An 18,937-nucleotide genomic window follows, 5' to 3' on the forward strand; every position below is an offset into this window, starting at 1 on the left:
GCGCTGACATCATCTCTGTCCTCCCGGGCGCCCTCTTTTCGGCGCTGTCATTCGGGCCCTGTCATCTTCCGCTGGGACTACTGGGACCTTCATTCATTCACAGCGGATGTACAGGTACAATAAGCGTAGGTAACCGGGGACCAGCCCCAGCCCAGGTGAAGAAGGGGATGGCCAGGGACAGGCTTCTTTGAGACAGTGATGTTTGAGCTGAATCTAAAAGACTGTGAGGAGTTAATTCGGTGGAGAGAGGGAAGGGAGCTTTGTTGCCATAGGATATAGCACGTGCAAAGGTCCTGGGGTGGGAGGGAACGTGGTGTGTCCAAGGCAATGTGGCAGAGCTGGGGAGGTGGGCCACACAGGAGCTGGTTGATCATTGCAGAGAACCCCCCTTTGTGCTGAGAGCAAAGAGCAGCCATAGAGGAGACAAGCCGGGGCCAGACTGGCCAAATCTGGCTTCTGCGTGGAGAGCGAGTAGGAGGGAAACAGTGGATGCAGGCGGACCCAGGAGGTCCTGAGAACAGCGGCAGCAGAAGCCTCAGGGTGAGGGGACCTTTCGGAGGTGAAGCAGGACTTGGTGCCTGGGTTTGGGAATCGGCAGAGAAATGGTAGCGGTGCCCAGTGCCAGGATGAGATCCACGCACGGAGGGTAGGTGGAGGAGAGGAGGCTGTAGGACTCCGGAGGTCTGTGAGGCGGGAGCTGGCCGAGGGGCTGGGAAGGCGTGGCCTGTGAGGTGGGGGGGGTCCTCTGGAGAGAGTGCTTGAGATGGGGCCATGGGGGGCACCCACAGGGAAGGTGGGGCAGGGAAGGGGCTGTTTGCTTTTGCAAGAAGTGACCCCCGGGACGATGGCAGCTCACTGGTGGGTGCTGGGGTACAGGCCAGCCTGCAGAGGGTTGCAGGGAGCATGGGAGGCGAGGGGATCTCGAGGTGAGACGGGGGGGCACTGATGATCTTGTCCCACACGGCAGGTGTTCTCTCGTACGACCGGAAACGCCGTACCTGTCTTGGGGTTGATTGGATTGTGACTTGTGGCCTTCTCGTTGGCAGAAGGCATTCACGAGATGGCTGTCCACGTTCGGTCAGCTCTCAGGGGCGCGGGGTCGGGGTGAGGATCATGGACCTCACTCGCCAGGGAGAGCAGATGCTGCTGCTGCGGCCAGGCGGCCTCCTGTGCGTGTCCTGTACCCTCCTGCTCCTTCCCTGCCCCTCTGAGGGGAGGGGGCTCCCAGGGCTCCTCCGCCCTCGCCCTGTGCGGCTTCTGCGGCGCTTTGCTGTCCGTAACTCACGTTGCAGAAACAGTGGGTATCTTCGTCTTCCACAGAGGCAGTGGGACGAGCATCACTTTTCCTTACGCGTTGCCGTCCACGGCACCCCCTCCGCACTGGGGGGCGCTGGGGGCCGGGACGGGGTGGGCGGGCCGTTCCAGGTTTGCACGGATGACGGTGGTCCCTTCCTGCCGAACTTTGCTCGCCTCAAAGGCAGGCTGAGTAGTGGCTTTGAAGCACCGAACCGTGCTGGTGGTCCGTGAGCGGTGCCGACAACAGTCCGCACGTCTCCGCCTGAGACGCTTCACACAACGCGGGCCGGCAGTGACGGGAGCTCCGTTATGTGGGATGCTCAGGGCATTTTTCACGGGTGTCGGAATCGCCCAGAGGGTGGCATGCCGACCACAGGACCTTCCCTGGTGGCAGCTCACGGACCTGCTGTTCTGTGGGGCTTGTTCTGGGCAGCGGTGGCTTTCAGGGACCTAACGAACCCAACAGACGTTAGCCTCCACGTCAGGAAAAACGCAGGAATCTTCCCGAAGGAAGCTGGTGATAAGGTCACCAGGTCATCGCTGTTCACTGTCCGCTGTCCAGTGCAGTCATTGTGTAAAGGGGAGAGGATCGCTTTAAGAAAGGGATTGTTTTCTTCCTGATTATTTTTCAGGGTGTACACTGTTTTGTTTTGTTTTTTAATCCTCACCTGAGGATATTTTTTCCATTTTTTTGTACAGATAGAGTGGGAGGGAGAGAGAGGAAGGGAGAGAGAGAGAGAAACATCGACGTGAAAGGGACACAGCGAGTGGCTGCCACCTGCACGACCAACCAGGGCCGGGGACAAACTGCAACCGAGGTACGTGCCCTTAGCGGGAACCGAACCCGGGTCTCTCCGGACCGCAGGCCGACGCTCTAACCGCTGAGCCAAACCAGCCAGGGCTACACTGGTTTTAAAAATGAAACAAAATAACAACTGTAGTCCCTCCCAGATTTTTGTGACCGTCACGAGGAAGATTTTGTTTATTGGTGTCGTAAAAAGCCTTCAGAGGTTCTGAGTGGAATAGTTCAGGTGGACCTTAGAGTGTGTTTACTGGACACGATGTCTTCGAGTGTGGCTGAGGGTCGGCCGTCAGAGGCCTCCCTGGTTTCCAGAGGGGGCAGAGAGCAGAACGGTGCCCATCCGCGTGCCCGGGGGCCCGTTCTCCGCTCACAAGGGCCCAGTGCCTGTGTTTACCCCGCACGGCCTCTTTGAAACATTGTTGTGGCCTCTGCTGCCCTCCTGCTCCTGGGACGAGCTGAGCTAAGAAAGGTCAGCGCTGCCCTGGCCAGTTTGGCTCAGCGGTCAGAGTGTCGGCCTGCGGACCAAGGAGCCACGGGCCAGTTCCGGTCAAGGGCACGTACCTCAGTTGCGGTTCAGTTCCCGGCCCTGGTCAGGGTCGTGCGGGAGGCAGCCGACCGATGTATCTCTCTCACGTCGATGTTTCTCTGTCTCCCTCCCTCCCACTCTATCTGAAGATGAATGGAAAAATATCCTCGGATGAGGATTAAAAAAGAAAAAAGAAAGACAGCACGTTGGAAGGTCATTCCCAAGGACAATGACCAGACCCAGAGGGGCCATTGAAGTGCTGACCTTGTCTTCATGGTCTGAGCAGAGGTGCCTGAGTTTAGGAACCCCACAGAGTGGGAAGGAGACCCTCTTGAACTGTGCCCGCCTGCAGACCAGAGACGCCTAAGCTAACCTTGCCTCAGCGGACTCTCAAAGTGTCTAGTCAGCCCTGGCCGGGTAGCTCGCTTGGTTAGAACATCATCCTGATCTGGTGGGGTTTTGGGCCTGATCCCCGGTCAGGACCCATACAAGACGCAACCGATGAATGTATCAATAGATGGAACAACGGATCTCTCTTCTCTCTCTTCCTCACACTTTCTAGAAAATCAATAAAAATTATGTTTGTTAAAAGAAAAAAGTGTCTAGCTTATAAGAACTGATGCCTAGAAGAGGTGTTTCAGCTAATACCCGGCCTCCTCGTTCTTTAAATTAGTAGTTATTCCCCGCACGGCCTGGTGGTGGCGCCACCGTCGCGGGCTCACGGCGCAGCCTGAAGTGATGGTCCTCCCGCCCCTGGCCCTGGCCGTCCGCCTCGGAGGCGGGGTCACGAGGGCTCTGCCTCCAGGGGTCCGAGCCCACATGGGGGAGGGGGCAGCCTTTCCGCGTGGACACGAGCGCCCAGGGCGGAGACAGACTCTCCACTCTTGGGGTTGCCCGTCTGGGATGCCCGTTGTTGGTACCGGGCGTGGTTTCCAGGTGCCTGGGTTCCTGGGTGTCTTACCTGCCTCCAGGTGACCAGGAGACCGATCCCTCATGGAGGCTGCTGAGCCCGTAACCACCCGAACAGAGCATGGGAACTGGGGGTGGGGGCGTCTCCAGAGGAGGGCGCAGGGCCCAGAAGGAGGGGCTCCCCTGAGGCACTTAGTGCGGTGGCCAGGGCAGCCCAGGGCTGGTCCTCGGGCTCCCCTCCCAGGTGGTGCTTTTGGGGCAACCGACTTGCTTTCCTCGGACTGACGAAACCTCTGTCTCTGCTGAATTCCAGAAATGGCTTCCGACATCCCCGGATCGGTGACGCTGCCCGGAGCACCCATGGCGGCCGCGGGGCAGGTGCGGATGGCCGGGGCCCTGCCTGCCCGCGGAGGAAAGCGGCGGTCCGGGTAAGCGTTCCAGGAGCTGGGCTCCGTGCGCGAGGAGCGAGACAGCCTTGACCTGCGGGGGGACACCGCCTCCCCCGGGCCGGAGACAGCAGCTCGGTTTGCGCCCTCGGTGGCTTTCGCAAGGTCCCAGGCCACGCCTGCGGCTGGCCGCTCCGGGCTCGGGCTCCGGGCTCCGGCGCCAGCCCGGGACTTCTGTTTGCTTGTCTCGGGGGAGAGAAGCGCCGAGACCCTGCTGGGCCTTGCTCAGGACATCTCTCCGAGGCTCCCCATCCGCCCTGAGCTCAGCCCTTTCTGCGCGTGGGCCCCTGGGAGCCGGGTGGCCGGCAGCCTGTGCTGCTGTCCGGGTGGTGTTGACGCCGCGGTGGGCGCCAGCAGGACCCAAGAGGCCGTTCCTCCGGAGCGGCCAGAACCCACACGGCCTCCACGCCAGGGTCTCGGGCCTATAGCTGCTCTTGGAGCTCAAATCAGACCAGCCGCAGAAACCCCTGCTGGGCAAAATGTGGCTGACCTTCAGACTCAGCCAGTGACCCCACTCTCTCCCTCGTCGGAATTCATTTTCTTTTTAAATTTCCTTTTCTTCACTGATTTTTAGACAGCGAGGAAGGAAGAGAGAGAAGGCGATAGAAACATCGATGAGAGAGAACATCGATTGGCTGCCTCCTGCACGTCCCCCACAGGGGATCAGGCCCACAACCTGGGCATGTGCCCTGACGAGGAATCAAACCGGCGACCTCTTGGTGCAGGGTCGAGACTCAGCCCCTGAGCCATACCTGCCGGCAGAATTCATTTTCTTTTCATTGAGATAGTTGATAAACAACATTTCTCTTGAAGTAGGATCCGTGTGTCCTGATAATGCAATTTCTTTTTCTTTGTTTAATGGAATGTATTGGGGTGACATTGTTCGCATAGCAGGGGATTTCTGTCAGGGCCGCGGTCTGCAGGGCGGGCGGGGTGGGGGAGCTCCATGCGAGGGCCTGGACCGGCGTGGGGGAGGGGGAGAGAGCATGTCCAACATTGCGATTTTAGACCGGAACACGTGTGGGGTGTGTGCTGCGGTCTTCCCGGGAGGGCTAAGGTTCTGGTGGATACTGGGAGGGTGAACAAGGCTGAGAAACAGCTCCGTGGTTCTGCCCGCTCTCCCTGAAACAGTGGGCGCCTCCCCGGGGTGCTGAGGCAGCCTGTCCCCCACCCATGCTGCCCTGGTCTTCACCCACAGAGCTGCCATGCGCAGGTGGGGCCTGGGGCAAGTCCTCGGATCAACTGTGTCCTCAGAAGCAGCCCGCCTGCCCCTGGGGCCCACGGCAAACACCCCATTTAACCAGGCTCCTGCCGGCTGGGCGCTGAGCTCCGCGGAGTCTGGGTTGCTATCGACGTATCAACTTACTGATTTTTTAAAAAGATTCCAGGTCTTTTAAAATCCTTTTAAGTGTCTGTGCTCTCTAGCTTCTATCCGTCCCCTGGGGAGGGAGCCTCGTGGACTGAGTGTCCAGTTCTGTGTAAGAAGAGGCCAGCAGCTCTGGGGGGGCTTTGGTGAGGGAGGTGGGCTGGGTGGGGGCCCGGTGCTGCAGAGAGGCTCCGCCCAGCCCGGCTGTGCAGGTTGTGCAGGCCAGGAGCCCTCTGCTCTGCCGCCCCTCACAGGTGCGTGCGGGTCTGTGCCCCGCTCGGCTGGGGTGTGGCTGCTTTCCTCCTGGCCTTGGTGTTCTGGCCCCTGCCCGGCGTCCGGACCCTGACTCCTGCCCGCTGCCCGTGCTGATGACTGGACGGTGGGCTCTGTCTCCTTTCTGCAAAGTCCTCCCAGCTGACCTCTCTGTGCGGATCACAGCGTGACGCTGGCTGCAGAGGGGACGTGGGAGGGGCTGAGACGCAGCCAAGGGAGCAAAACACCAAGAAAAGAAATGAGAGATAAGAGGAGGACGAGCAACCCAGGTCCCATTGCCCACCCAGGGGGCGAGGGCGCCGCCCTCATTCCCGGGGCCCAGGGTCCGGCTTCCTTTCCCTGTCCGGGGAGCGAGCCATCCAGCCCCGTCCCTTCTGCTGAGCCCCGGTGACTCGGGGTGGCTCCTCAGTGTCCGGGCGCAGGGACCTCCGTTCTCCCAGCGCGGTTTCCATGGCAATCCTGGCAGCCGAGGTGTCTGCATGTTTTGCTGGGACCCTGCGACGGAAGCCACCTCTGTTCTAGAGCGTGATGTGGTCCTCGGACCACAGCTGTACACTCGGCTGTACGCAGGGCACCCCGATGGACGGCACAGGCATCACAGGGCCGGTGACCCCACGGCCGGGCCCCGCTTGTGCCCCGCGGTGCGTTCCCCACCCTCTCCCACGCTGCACGGGGTTCTGCCTCCTCCTCCCGAGGACGTGGGTACAGTTGTAGACATGCAGGGGAGAAGAAAGAGGGGGTGGGGAGCGGAATGGGGGATATGGCAACAGGCAAGGGCTTCTTCCGGCCTCTTCTCCTGGCCTGGTCCCCCACTCTGACCTGTTATTCGGGTGCAGGGAAGTGTCCCAAATTCCCAGGGCATCCACCCCTCCGCCCCCAAGTGGAGCTGACCCCTGTGGGTTTGGGCTCCTCCCCGGGCCAGCCTTGCCCACCTCTTGGGGCCACACGCTCTCCCTTTCTCAGCGGGCCGCGGACTCCGCCAGCCGCGGGCACCGGCGAAGGTTCAAAGCGTTGGAGTCTTTGAAAAGTGGTCCCCCATGGGGCAGACACGGGCCGAATCTGGTCACCTGAGCTGGGTTTTGCAGAGAGCTCCCTGACTTCGGCCATGGGGTGGCCAAAGGTGGGGGCTTCTCCAGGGGGCACGCGGCGCTGCTGAAGCCGGGGAGCGGGGTGATGAGAAGGCTGTGCCACCTCGGAGCCAGCCCTGTGGCTGGGGTGGGGGTGGGGACTGCCAGGCCCTTCCCCGCGCCTTGGAGTCCAGCGCGGAGCCTCTGAGGAAAACGACGTCTGCACCCTGTGCGACCAGCGTCCCACCACAGCTGCCCGACCGTGGCCCCGTAGAAGGGCGCCTGCCTTGGTTACGCAGTGCGGGTGAGGGCACCGGGGGAGCCCCAGCCCGTCCAGGTCCAGGGACAGCATCTGCTGGGACCCGCCTCGCGTCACCTTTGTTCGAAGACGCCTGGGGCTGGCCAGGGGTACCCCTGCTGCTCTGGGACCAGCCCCCTGGCACGTCCTCTGCGGGGCCCACGCGAGTCCTGTTCCGTGACGCACGTGTGGTGAAGCGTGGTTACTGCACAGTCCCTGCCAGGGAGACGCATACCCCTCCCCCTCGACCAAGCGCAGGCCCAGAAGGAAATGCCTCTCTGGGCTCTTTATCAAGGTGGGGTGTGCACGATGGGCAGGTGGCGAGGGAGCCCCCCCTTTGCAGCCCACTTGTTTGTTTTTTTTAATCCTCACCCGAGGACAGTTTTGCATTTATCTTCAGATAGAGCGGGAGGGAGGGAGAGAGAGAGAAACATCGATGTGAGAGAGACACATCGAGTGGTTGCCTCCTGCATGACCCCAACTTTCGGGGTCAGGGATTGAACCTTCAACCCGGGTACGTGCCCTTGATTGGGAATCGAACTCATGACCCTTCAGTCTGCGGGCTAAACTTTTAACCGCGGAGCCAAACCGGCCCGGGCTGTCTCTTACTTTTGGTAGATGAATCCTGGTTGTCAGATTCCCAGAGACCCTGGGGAACCTGGGCACCTTTCCTTGTACCCTCGGCGTGAGCGGTGGGCCTGGGACCACGGGGCTCGCTTCCCCATCTGTCTGTCTGCCCAACCCAAAGGGCCGAGCTGTCTTTAGGAAAATTAGGGTGACCAGCTGTCCCGGTGGGCCCTGGCCGTCTCCAGTTTTAGCACCGGGGTCCTGTACCCCAGGAAGCCTCTCAGTCCGAGAACATTAGGACGGCTGGACACCCTAACCCCCGACGAGGTCGTGCGGGCTGAGGGCTGGCTCATTGCATCTCACAGGAGCCCGTGACTCATCTCCCCCGGAGCTAAGAGGCATTTTAATGATAACTGCCTCCCGCACCGACTTGCGGTTTGGCTCCGTGCTCACCTAAATCCTAGGTGTTTCGAAAACGCAAACTGTTTTCTCCCGAACTCGGAGATGTTTCTGCGGGTCCAGGGGGCCGTAGGTAAACCAGGTGCATGCGCGTCCCCAGGGTGGACACCAGGTGGCAGTGTGGCTCTGTGGTGGTGCAGGGCCCGCAGGCTGTGCGCAGACCTAGGCCTCAGGACAGTTCAGGACGGGCCAGGCGGTGGCTTGGTCACTGTGCCGACGACTGTGGCTTCGCGTCCCTGGAGAGTCGTGCGTTCGGGCCTCGGTTCCCACAGCGCAGGCCGCAGACGCTGGTGGCTGCCTGCGTCCCCTGCAGCACTGTCAGGGCCTCGTGCGTCCCTGCTGGTGGGGGGTCTGGTCTTCAGCTCCTTTCCCCCCGCCGGTCCCTTCCCTCCTGCCCCCCTTCTGTGTCTGCCGGTTTTGTGGTGACCGTGACTGCCCTCTCCCCTGGCACGACGCCGTGTTCGTTCCCGGCAGCTGTGCAGCCCCTGTGTCTGGAAGTCCAAGGTCCCCCAAGGTCATCCGCAGACACCTAAGCGAGGCGGGTCACACACCAGTGCAAACCCATGATATCACTCTGTCCGGAACGGCTCCTCTGCCCACATCCCCTCGTTACTGTAAAGCCGATTCATCTCGTCAGGAATGAGCAGCGTGGCTCTCCCTGGTGGCCTGGTCATTTCCTGGTGGCCTGGGTGTCCTGGGCTCCCCCGTCACCCTCACCCACCACACCCGCCCTCGGGCCCCGGGTGCGGACCCTGTCCCTGTGAGGCCAGCAGTTCCGGGCCTGGAGCTACCGTCTTGCTTTTCTTTTGTCCTCACCCGAGAACATTTTTGCATTTATCTTCAGATAGAGCGGGAGAGGGGGGAGAGGGGGGGAGCGAGAGAAACATCAGTGTGAGAGAGACACGTTGACTGGTTGCCACCCACACGACCCCAAGGGGCCAGGGACGAACCATAACCGAGGTACGTGCCCTTAGCGGGAACTGAACCCGGGACTCTCCGGTCCGCGGGCCGACGCTCTAACCGCCGAGCCAAACCGGCCGGGGCTGGAGCTGTGGTCTCGCACACACTCCGTTCTTGTGCCCAGCTTTCTGAGAGGGACCTTCTCGGTCCTGGCTGCCAGCGGCCTGGCCTCCCCTCTGCTTGGGATTCGTGGGACTGGGCCTCACTCAGCCCCTCAGTCACTAAAGAACAAGATGGGGGGTGGGGGCTCTGAGACATTCTCCCCCGAGGAGCCCCCCTCCCCGATGCCCCGGAGAGCCGAGATCTCAGAACCCCGCCCTCACTTTGTTCCCGAAGCCGCCGGGTGTCCTTCCCGCTAGCGAAGTCCCCTCCACCCTGACATCTTCAGCGGCAGCGTGGCGGATACCGGAGAGGGCTGGGTTCTTGCGGAGGGTTGCGGACATGATTTAAACCAATATCTCTCAAGCCTGTTTGTTCTGTGTTTATGCCGAGAGGCCCCGGCAAAGTGGGGATCTGCGTGTTTGTTTAGTGACTTTCAACAGGCAGACGCCCTCGTCGGGTGGCCGAGTCTCCAGACGACCCTTCTCCCTCCTGGTCCATCCGTTTGGGCCTGGGCGTCAGCGTCTACTTGCCCTCAGCTGCCCTCTGCCTGCGGCCTCAGTGCGGGGTTCCCCTTTACGGCCCCTCAAACGTCCCGGTTTCAAAACCCCTTGAGTTCTTTTACTCTGTGAATGCGCCGCCAAATCAGGTATAAACGGGGGTCTCGCTGCAGAATAAGTGAAGTGGGGGGAGCGATGTCCCACGATGGGGGGCAGCGAGGCGCCGGACCCTTCCGACACAGCTTTCGGGATCCTGGTCAAACCTTCAGCCCTTTGCAAACGTTCCCAAGCGTACAGTCAGCGCCGCTGCCCGGGGACCTTCCGTTTGGCCTTTTCCTGTCCCGGTGGAGATGCTGTTCTCTGCTCCGTGGGGCGGGGGCCGTTGGGCGGCTGCTATCGCCAGTTCAGTGTCCCAGCTGTGAGGACGCTCACGTGTGACCTTGCTTTCCAGGATGGACTTCGATGACGAGGACGGCGAAGGCCCCAGCAAATTTTCCAGGTGAGGGCAGTCTGTGCTCCTCAGACTAAGGACGCCCGGAGCCGGCCCTCACCTCCTCGGGGGCACACAGTTTACTGTTCGTCACTGCCCACGCCGCTCACTGCCTGTGGTCTGACCCCGTCCCGTCCCTCGTTCCAGGCCAGCGACCGGACACCGGCCGCAGCCCTGCCACGTCCTAGCCTGGACTGTCGACGGTTCAGTGACCGGCTAGTCACTCTGCCGGCTTTTTCAAAACAGTGACCGCCGATTTTTTTTGTTTTTTTCCAAACCTCACTCAAAGATATTTTCCCACTGATTTTTAGACAGAGTGGAAGGGAGAGAGGGAGGGAGGGAGACAGAGAAACATTGATGTGGGAGAGACACATGGATTGGTCGCCTCCTGCATGACCCTGACCAGGGCCAGGGATGGAACCAGCAACCCAGGTACCTGCCTTTGACCAGAATCGAACCCTTGACCCTTTGGTCCGTGGGCCGATGCTCTGTCGCTGAGCAACACCAGCCGGGCAACCCTTGAATTTCTAATCCAAACGAGACTCGAATTTACCAACAACAGTGTGTCTTGTTCCTCCCTCGGTGCTGGCAGGACCCCAGCCTGGACGTCCCCCCATTTTCCAGGGCAGATTGTGGTGACGTTTTGTCTCCGAAACGGAGCTCGCCTCGGAAGTGAGGGCGCCGGTCTCCCCGTCCCCGAGGGCCCTGGACGGGGAAACGATGACTTTTCATTTCTCGGGTTAGAATTCCCCTCGAGATAACGCTCCGTCCCACGTGGACTCAGGAAACGGTGGCCCCCGGGGTCTCGGAACAGAAAGAGGAAGAGACGCGAGGCGCGATGTTTGGCCTCGAAGGTCAGTGTCAGTGACGACAAACCGAGCAGGGTGACGAGAGCTTACTGTGCGAGGTCCCAGCACTGAGAAACAGGAGCCCCGGACTGCCTGCCACCGTCCCCCAGCCCGTCAGAGAGTCAGCGCTGCCCCATATGTTAACCATCAGGGACAGCCCAGCCCGTGCGGCTCAGTGCGGGGAGCATGTCCCAGGGACTGACAGGTCCCGGTTCGATTCCCGGTCAGGGCACGGGCCCAGGTTGCGGGCTCCATCCAGTAGGGGGCGTGCAGGAGGCAGCCGATCGATGTTCCTCTCTCACATGGATGCTTCTATCTCTCTCTAAAAAAATCAATAAAAACACATTTATTGAAAAAAATGAGAAAGAAAGCCAGGCTGGCCTTCCATGTGTTGAGTTTGTGGGAGCTGGGGTCTCCTGACTCCACCGGCTGGTGGGTGCGCCACAGCTGCTCCGAGTTGGTGGCCCCTGCTGGAGGCTGCCCCCTCCCCCCCGTGTCTCGCCGGTGGCTGTGGCCGTTGCCCAGGGGAGGGGTGTGGGGCCCACTTCAGGGTGTGGGGCCCTCCTGCCAGCAGAAGGGGATGTCCGAGTTCTAGATGCTTGTTACCAGGCCCCTAGGTTCATGGGAACAGTGGGGCGGGGTCAGGACATTCGGAGGGGCCCGAGGGGCCTGCAGGGGCCGGTGTCCCCCACGGACACCGAAGCTCGCGCAGGTGTGGGGGCCGCTCCCCAGGACGTGTGCCGAGCCCACTGTGTCTCCCACATGTCACTTCACCCAGTTGACTGGTAACCCTGGTCGTATGCTTCCCCCCCCACGCCCCCCGTCGCCTGCTTCCGGGAAGAGAGAACCACAGTGAGATCGAACGGCGCCGGCGGAACAAGATGACCCAGTACATCACCGAGCTCTCGGACATGGTGCCCACCTGCAGCGCCCTGGCCCGCAAGCCGGACAAGCTGACCATCCTGCGCATGGCTGTGTCCCACATGAAGTCCATGCGGGGCACGGGGAACAAGTCCACGGACGGCGCCTACAAGCCCTCCTTCCTCACCGAGCAGGTACTGTCCCTCCCGCGGCACCGGGAGGGGTCACCAGGGCCGAGGGCGGGACTGAGTCAGGGCACCTTCTCCACCAGGAAACCACAGGGGGTGTCTCACGCCGTCTCTGTCCGTCTGTCTCTGTCCCTTCGTCTCTCTCTTTATAATCAATCAATCAAGGGTGAAAACACAGGCTGAGGATGTGAGTCAGGGCCCACAGGTGCACAGGGACGTGCACGGAGAGCATGGTGACCTTTCTTCCAGTGGCCGCCCTTCTGCGTCTCTGGGTCTAACTACGGGCAGAGGCGAACGCTGGCCCCGAGTTCCAGGCGCTGGGGAGACAGCTGGGGGGAGGGTGGCAGAAGCGGGGGTCTGCCCCGTGAGCCCTCCCCACAGTGCGGCCACCAGCCCCCTCCCCCGTGACGGGACCGGGCCTTTCCCGGATGCCCTGTGCCCTGAGTTCCCCACAGCCCTTCCTGTTGGGAGGGTGTCCCCAACCCTGAAAATAAAAACGCTGACCCAGCCCTGTGAACTAAGTCAGCGTCCAGGACACACGGAGAGCGTAAGTGCAGAGCCAGAGAAAACGGACAAATAGGCCTTTCCTTCCAAGTCCGCTCCCGCCCCGTCTCCCGGGCGGAGGGTGTTAGAGTTCCAACCCCGTCCCGCGCTCAGCGGCCCTTACGAGGCCCCCAGGTTCCCCTCACCAGCGGGTCCACGCATTGTAACCCTTGGGCGTGGACACAGGACAGCGGCCCTTGGTCTCGGAACAGAGGACTCCCGCCAGGAGCACTTGCCAGCCACTGACCAGCCACGGACCGAAGGACGGACGGCTCTGTTCCCTGGGGCCTGAGCGGGTGCAGGGGGCGGGAGGCAGAGCTAGTTCCCCAGCTCCCGCAGGAAGGGGGCGCCCCGAGAGGGCCCCTTGGCAGGGTGTGAGGATGGCCCGGGCGGCGGACGCTCCAGCTGCCTGGGGTCAAGGCCCATCCCGGTCGCGCTGGGGCTGCCGGCTTCCTGCTGCCGGCTCTCAGGTCCCAGCGGCCAGCATGTCCCCGGGGCTGGCACACCAACCCTGCACCTCGCCGTGAAGTGCCCTGGACAGTGCCCTGTGCCCCGCCACCTCCTGGGGTTGTGCTGAGAGTCCGTTGCGACGCTGGCCGCCCAGCGGTTCTGGAGGTCAGGCAGTCGTGCGGACAGTAGGTGACATGCGTGTGCCCAGTGGCAGCGTTCGGTTCAGGCACAGGCAGAGAGGGTGGGCGCCCTGGCCAGGTGGCACAGGCTCGGGGGGTCCCACGCTCCTGTCCATTGGGCACCTCGCTTCCCCATTCTCTCTCCCCTCCGTCCAGGAGCGCCCTGGGCTCCAGCAACGTGACCGCCCTTTAACTGTCGGGGAGGCCAGTCTGTGGCAACCCAGCACCTGCTGGTGGTCGCCCCTTGTTCTCTGTCCACCAGGGCTGGGCGTTTCCTCCCCCAGAGGAGGACCAGCTGAGACAGGGTAGCTGTTTTCAGGGTTCGTACAGCTTTATGCATTTGTGTTTTTCTTTGGGGGGGGGTATTTTATTTTTGCTCTGTGCATTTAAAAAAATTTCATTTTGCAATTAAAAAAAAAAGCAGTCAAGCCCTGGCTGGGTGGCTCGGTTGGTTAGCGCCTCCTCCCAAGGCGCCAAGGTTGCGGGTTCAATCCCCGGTCAGAGTACATACACGAGTCAACCACTGAATGCATGGATAAGTGGAACAACACATCTCTTTCTCTTTCTGTCTCAAATAAATTAATAACAATAAAAATTTTTAATAAAGTAAATGCTTAGCCCGGCCGGTGCGGCTCAGTGGTTGAGCGACCCATGCACCGGGAGGTCGCCAGTGTGATTCCCGGTCAGGGCACGTGCCCGGGTTGTGGGCCGATCCCCGGTGAGGGGCACGCAGGAGGCGGCCAGTCAATTTCTCTCTCATCGATGTTTCTGTCTGTCTCTCCCTCTCCCTTCCTCTCACTCTAAAAAAATAAATAAAGGAAAAAAAAAAGTAAATGCTTAAAAAAACTATAATCCAAGCTCCCCAAACGACGCGTGCATCGTGAGCGCCTGAGAGAAGGCGGAAGGCTGCCCGGGGAGCGGGGGGTTTGCCGCTTCCTGACCCCCTCTCCTCCCCAGGAGCTGAAGCATCTCATTCTGGAGGCAGCGGACGGGTTTCTGTTCGTGGTGGCGGCCGAGACAGGGCGTGTGATCTACGTGTCCGACTCCGTCACCCCGGTTCTGAACCAGCCCCAGTCGGAGTGGTTTGGGAGCACCCTCTACGAACAGGTGCACCCCGACGACGTGGAGAAGCTGAGAGAGCAACTGTGCACCTCGGAAAACTCCATGACAGGTCAGTGCGTCTGCCCCTGCGGGCGCCCTGGGACCCTCGAGACAAATTCCGTTCAGGAAACAGATCAGGAAGCTGCAGGTCAGAAGCTGCCTGACGGTGAGGGGGTGGATTGGACTCGGCTTGTGCAACAGCTTCGTTTATCCTGCCACACAGTTAAAAAGCATTTTTAACCCATCCCCCACCCCCATATTTTACCTGCAATACAAGATATCGCCACCAGGGGGCGCTATCGGTATTTCAGCAGGACTACATTCCCTGTAGTGAGGTTTATGCCTCATGTGTGGCTGTTTGTGATGCTGGCCCCAGGGGCATTTATCACCCAGGCCCAGTACCTACGGTGACATCCCCCATCGAGGTATTTAAATGCATTCAGTTCTGCTATAATAATGTTCTTGTTAAAAAAAGAGTAAACAGACCCTGCAGTGTACAACATTGTGGAAGCCACAGGGCTGTGGGTCAGCGGAACACCCCTCACATGTTTGTGAGTGACAGTTGTGAGCCCTGGCCCGTTAGAGCAGTTAGAGCGTCGGCCCGAGCACCGAGGGGTCTTGGGTTCGAGTCCCAGTCAAGGGCATGTACCTGGGTTGCAGGTGCGACCCCCGGTCCCAGTCGGGGTAGTGCAGGAGGCAACCAGTTGATGTGGCTCTCTCATATCGATGTTTCTCTCCCTCCCTCTCTCCTTCCCTTCCTCCCTTGCACTTGTTCTAAAAATCAACGGAAGTCGGGCAAGGGTTAACAAAGCAAACAAAAACAACAAAAAACAGGAACCTAGTAAAAATGGAAGCACAGCTTCAACCGTAACCTGCTCTGTAAAGAAAGGCCCCAGGTCCAAGTCTAGTCCTATTCTGAGGTCCCGGGGGTTCGGGCGTCAACGTACGGAGTTGGGGGCACACATCCCGGTGCATAATCCTTATGATAAGACCGAGTCCAGTGTGGTCGAAAGTGGCGGATGCGCAGCTGTTTCTGAAGGACATGGGGACTCTCGGTGTTGGGATGAAAGGGAGGAAGAGGGGCTTTGTCTCACCTCTGTGTCTCCTGGCCCTGAGCTCCTCGTGCGTGTAACACGGCAGCCCCACAACAGATCAGAGACGTGCCCTGAGCCATGCTGGATGAGCCCACTTGGAAATCCCGGGGGCCACGCATTTCTGAGTTAAATGTATGGGAAGTTAGATCATCCAGGAATTGCTGGCCCGTGCCCATGTTCCGTATTTGACCACAGGATGTGGCTTTTTGAAACCGACTCAGGAGACCCAGCTGGGGCAGATGGCCGGGGAAATGATGACCAGGCTGTGGCCTCGCTAAGCAGGTCACACAGTAGGGTGGACACGTCTGTCCATGGGGAGTCTCCATGGGTCCGGCAGCACTGAAGGGGCCGTGTCACCCACATTTGGACAGAAGGGTCCTTGGAGAGGACACTGGATGGGTGGTGGCCATGGCGGCCGGAACAAGTGTAGCCGAAGGAAGACCCGGTGAATGGTGAACAGCCAGGCCTTCGAGCTGCCCCTGGCCGGGCCCCTCTTATGAGAACAAGTTGGACTGGAGAAGTGGGTCCGTGTCCCTGGGTGGGAGAGAGGACCGGGCCTCCCCGAGCACTTGGGGTGCAGTGTGGCTCCCCAGCAGCAGGACTGCCCCAGGACGGGCCTCGGGGTTTCGTTGGCGCTCAGCACAGGTCTTCGTAACCAAAGTGTAATAAAAACAGTTAATAAAAACTTGTATAATAAAAAAGTGTAATAAAAACATGTAATAAAAAACCTCAGGGATGACTTGAAGCCTTTGCCTGTGGGACTAGGGTCTCTCAAACCCTCCTGTCCCCTAGCACAGTTCCTTTCAGGCCAGAAAGGGGGGGTGTGACCCACCGTCATCCAAGGACAGACCGAGCCGTCACCAGAATTTTTTTCGTGGTTTTTTTTGTGGCTCTTTCGTTTTTCTTTTCTTTCTCCCTTGTGTTAACTGTAGGCACAGGGCTGTAGCTCCGTCTCTAGGACTTATTCATCCCGATAACTAGAACTTTATACTTTGTAAGCATCAACCCCCCACCTTGCCTCCCCTCCCCCAGTCCCTGGCACCCCCTGTTCTAGTCTCTGCTCCTGTGAGTTTGGCTATTGTCAGTCCCCCATGTAACTGGAATAACGACATCTAAGTTTACCGATAGCATCGCAAATGATAGGATTCCCTCCTTTTTCAGGGCTGAGTAATATTCCACTGCATGCATGTACCGCATTTTCTTTAGCCATTCCTCTGTTGGCGGGCAGTAGGGTTGTTTTCTTGTCTTGGCTACCGTGAATACTGCTTCAGTGAACATGGGGGTGCAGGTATCTCTTTGAGACCCTGCTTTCAGTTCTTTAGGGTGCACACTACACCCTCCCTGGTACGGCTGATGAAGGTTTATTAGCATCTTGGGGCTTCTATTTACAGCAGAAACAGAGTGCCCTCCCCTGTGGCCCCAGCAAGCATCCCAGGATGGGCTCCCCTGGCTCGCTCAGGCCACCTGCCCAGCCCAGTTCCAGGGGCCAGGGCATCCGAGCGGGTGTGAGGGCAGCCTGTCCACAGGGACCGCGGCCCCCGGCTGGGGGGTGCTCTCCCGGAGGCCGTCGGGGCACTGTCGCTAAAGCAGGAGGGCCTGCCCCAGCTGCTGGCTGGGGGAGCAGCCTCGGTGGTCTGAGGGGGGTCCTTTCAGGGGAGGGTGGGTGTTCTCCCGTCTCCAGGGATGCCAGGGACGTTGGGGTCACAGGATTTTGAGTGGAAAACAGAGCCAGCATCAGATCCAAAGGAGGCCAGGGCTCCGAGTGTGGTGCAGAAATGATGAGCGGATCCGGACCGGCCTGAACCCAGCTCGCCGGGAAGGGAGGGGAGCCGAGGACGTGCCCCGGAGCTTTCCGGCTGATTAGAGCTTCTGCCTGTCCCCGGACAGGCCCAGGGCGAGGCAGAGGGCCAGGGAGCCCCTCCCAAGGCCCCTGTGGCCGGTCCCCTCTGGAAAGCCTGGAGCCCGAGAGCAGAGACGCCTAGTCAGCGACCCCAGGCCTTGCACGGCGCAGGGAGCGCCCCAGTTCCCAGGCCGGGACGCGGGTGTGGGAAGGGGAACCCGTGGACGCTTCCGGACAAGTTTTGGGCCGTTCGCCCTCCGGTTCTGCGCCTCTGTGCGCTCACTCTTCCTCCGCGCAGAACTGGGCGGCATTTGGGTTTGGGGCAGAGAACCCGCTGTAGGTGGACTGTCCGCAGCGGCCAGGGTGCGAGCTAAGGCTGACTCCTCCCTCCCCCCCTCCATCTCCTTCATCTGCTCACTGCTGCATTCGAGGACTCACTGGTCGGTCCCCAAACACCTGTTGGCTCGGCCATGGGGGGTCAGCCGTTCCCTTTCCTTGTCACCGACAGCGTTCCCAGCGTCGCTTTATGAATGCATCTCATTTCCTAACTGTTCCAGCCCAGATTCTTTGTGATAACTTGGGGAGAGCCGGAGCCAGGATCGGTCCCCCAAGGGCTTTGGCCACAAAGGCCCCCGTGAATGACTCACGCACCCCAGTCAGCTGTGGTCCAGCTCCCCCGTCTTCCCGAGAGCTGCGCCCAAGTCCAGAGATCTCGGGCTCCGATCACAGGCTTTGGCCGGGCCGTGGTCTGGACACAGCGGGCAGGCCCCAGGGAGCCGCTCCAGCCAGCTCTGCTCGGGGTCCCCCTCCCCCCCGCCACGCTGCTTGAGGGGTGGGGCCACTGAATTCGCGCTCGGTCTCCCTGCGGGTCCGGGACAGAGGACACCCGGGGGACACTGGCACGTTCTGCTTTAATTCCGTCCTCGACCCTGGCGGTGGACTAGGATGAACTCTGGTGAGCTCGCTTCCATTAGTGGAGCCCGCCTGTTCCCACACGAGTGGCCGTCAGCCCGGCTGCCCGATAGAATCGTCACGGGGAGATGTGGCAGGTGCACCCGCCCAGGATCGGGGGCGGGCACTGCTGCTCTGGCCCGTCCCGGGCGCTTCCGCCGCACGGGGACAGTGAGCCCCTGCGGTGCCGGGGCCTCGTGGGGGTCCTGGGCGTGGGGCATGGTGGGCCCCGTCTCACGGGGGAAGAGCACCAAGCTCGACGTCACCGAGAGGTTCCCAGGGCCGCACAGCAAAGGCCGAGCAGCGGCTACGGGTGCAGATCATCGTCAGTGCGGACGAAGCTTTGTCCCCTTCAGGACACAGACGCCCGAACACCTTGCACCGCCCCACACAGCAAGTCCAGACTGAGTAGCTCAACCCAGGGCTCGGGGGCTCGACTCTCAGAGGGAAGACCCAGCAGCAGTCCGTGGGGTTCACGGGCCTGTGCGTGGTGGGTGCTGTCGAAGCTCCGAGACAGAAGTCTGACGCCCCGGGGGTCTCCTGGGTCCTGCAGGATCCCGTGGTCCCCAGTGGTCCTTGGCTGGCAGCACCGGCTTCACCTGTCCCCTCACTCGAGAGGCACATTCCCGCCGCGCTCAGGCCCGCTGCTCCGCTCCAGGGGCCCAGCGATCCGCGTCGGTGCCCACCTTCCAGTTTTCCCGATGCACGAAGACGGGGAACCCAGAGTTCGGGGAACCAGATGCTGGGACTGAGTCCATGTCAGCGCCGAGCATGTCCGGCCTTGGAGCTGCGTGTGCCTCCCTCCTGGGACGGGCTCGGCGTGG

The 18,937-nt window shown here is 60.8% G+C and overlaps 1 protein-coding gene across 1 annotated transcript in view; it reads left to right on the top strand.

Moving 5' to 3' along the window:
* Positions 1-9,773: 9,773 nt before the first annotated feature.
* Positions 9,774-18,937, top strand: part of ARNT2 (aryl hydrocarbon receptor nuclear translocator 2) — a 55,591-nt gene continuing 46,427 nt past the window's right edge. The window contains exons 1-4 of the mRNA XM_036278141.1: positions 9,774-9,859; positions 10,020-10,067; positions 11,748-11,961; positions 14,085-14,298. Coding sequence (XP_036134034.1) covers positions 9,774-9,859; positions 10,020-10,067; positions 11,748-11,961; positions 14,085-14,298 — 562 coding nt within the window. The remainder of the gene's footprint in view (positions 9,860-10,019; positions 10,068-11,747; positions 11,962-14,084; positions 14,299-18,937) is intronic.

This window comes from Molossus molossus, unplaced genomic scaffold (assembly GCF_014108415.1).
Source record: "Molossus molossus isolate mMolMol1 unplaced genomic scaffold, mMolMol1.p scaffold_m16_p_24, whole genome shotgun sequence".
Taxonomy (NCBI): Eukaryota; Metazoa; Chordata; class Mammalia; order Chiroptera; family Molossidae; genus Molossus; species Molossus molossus.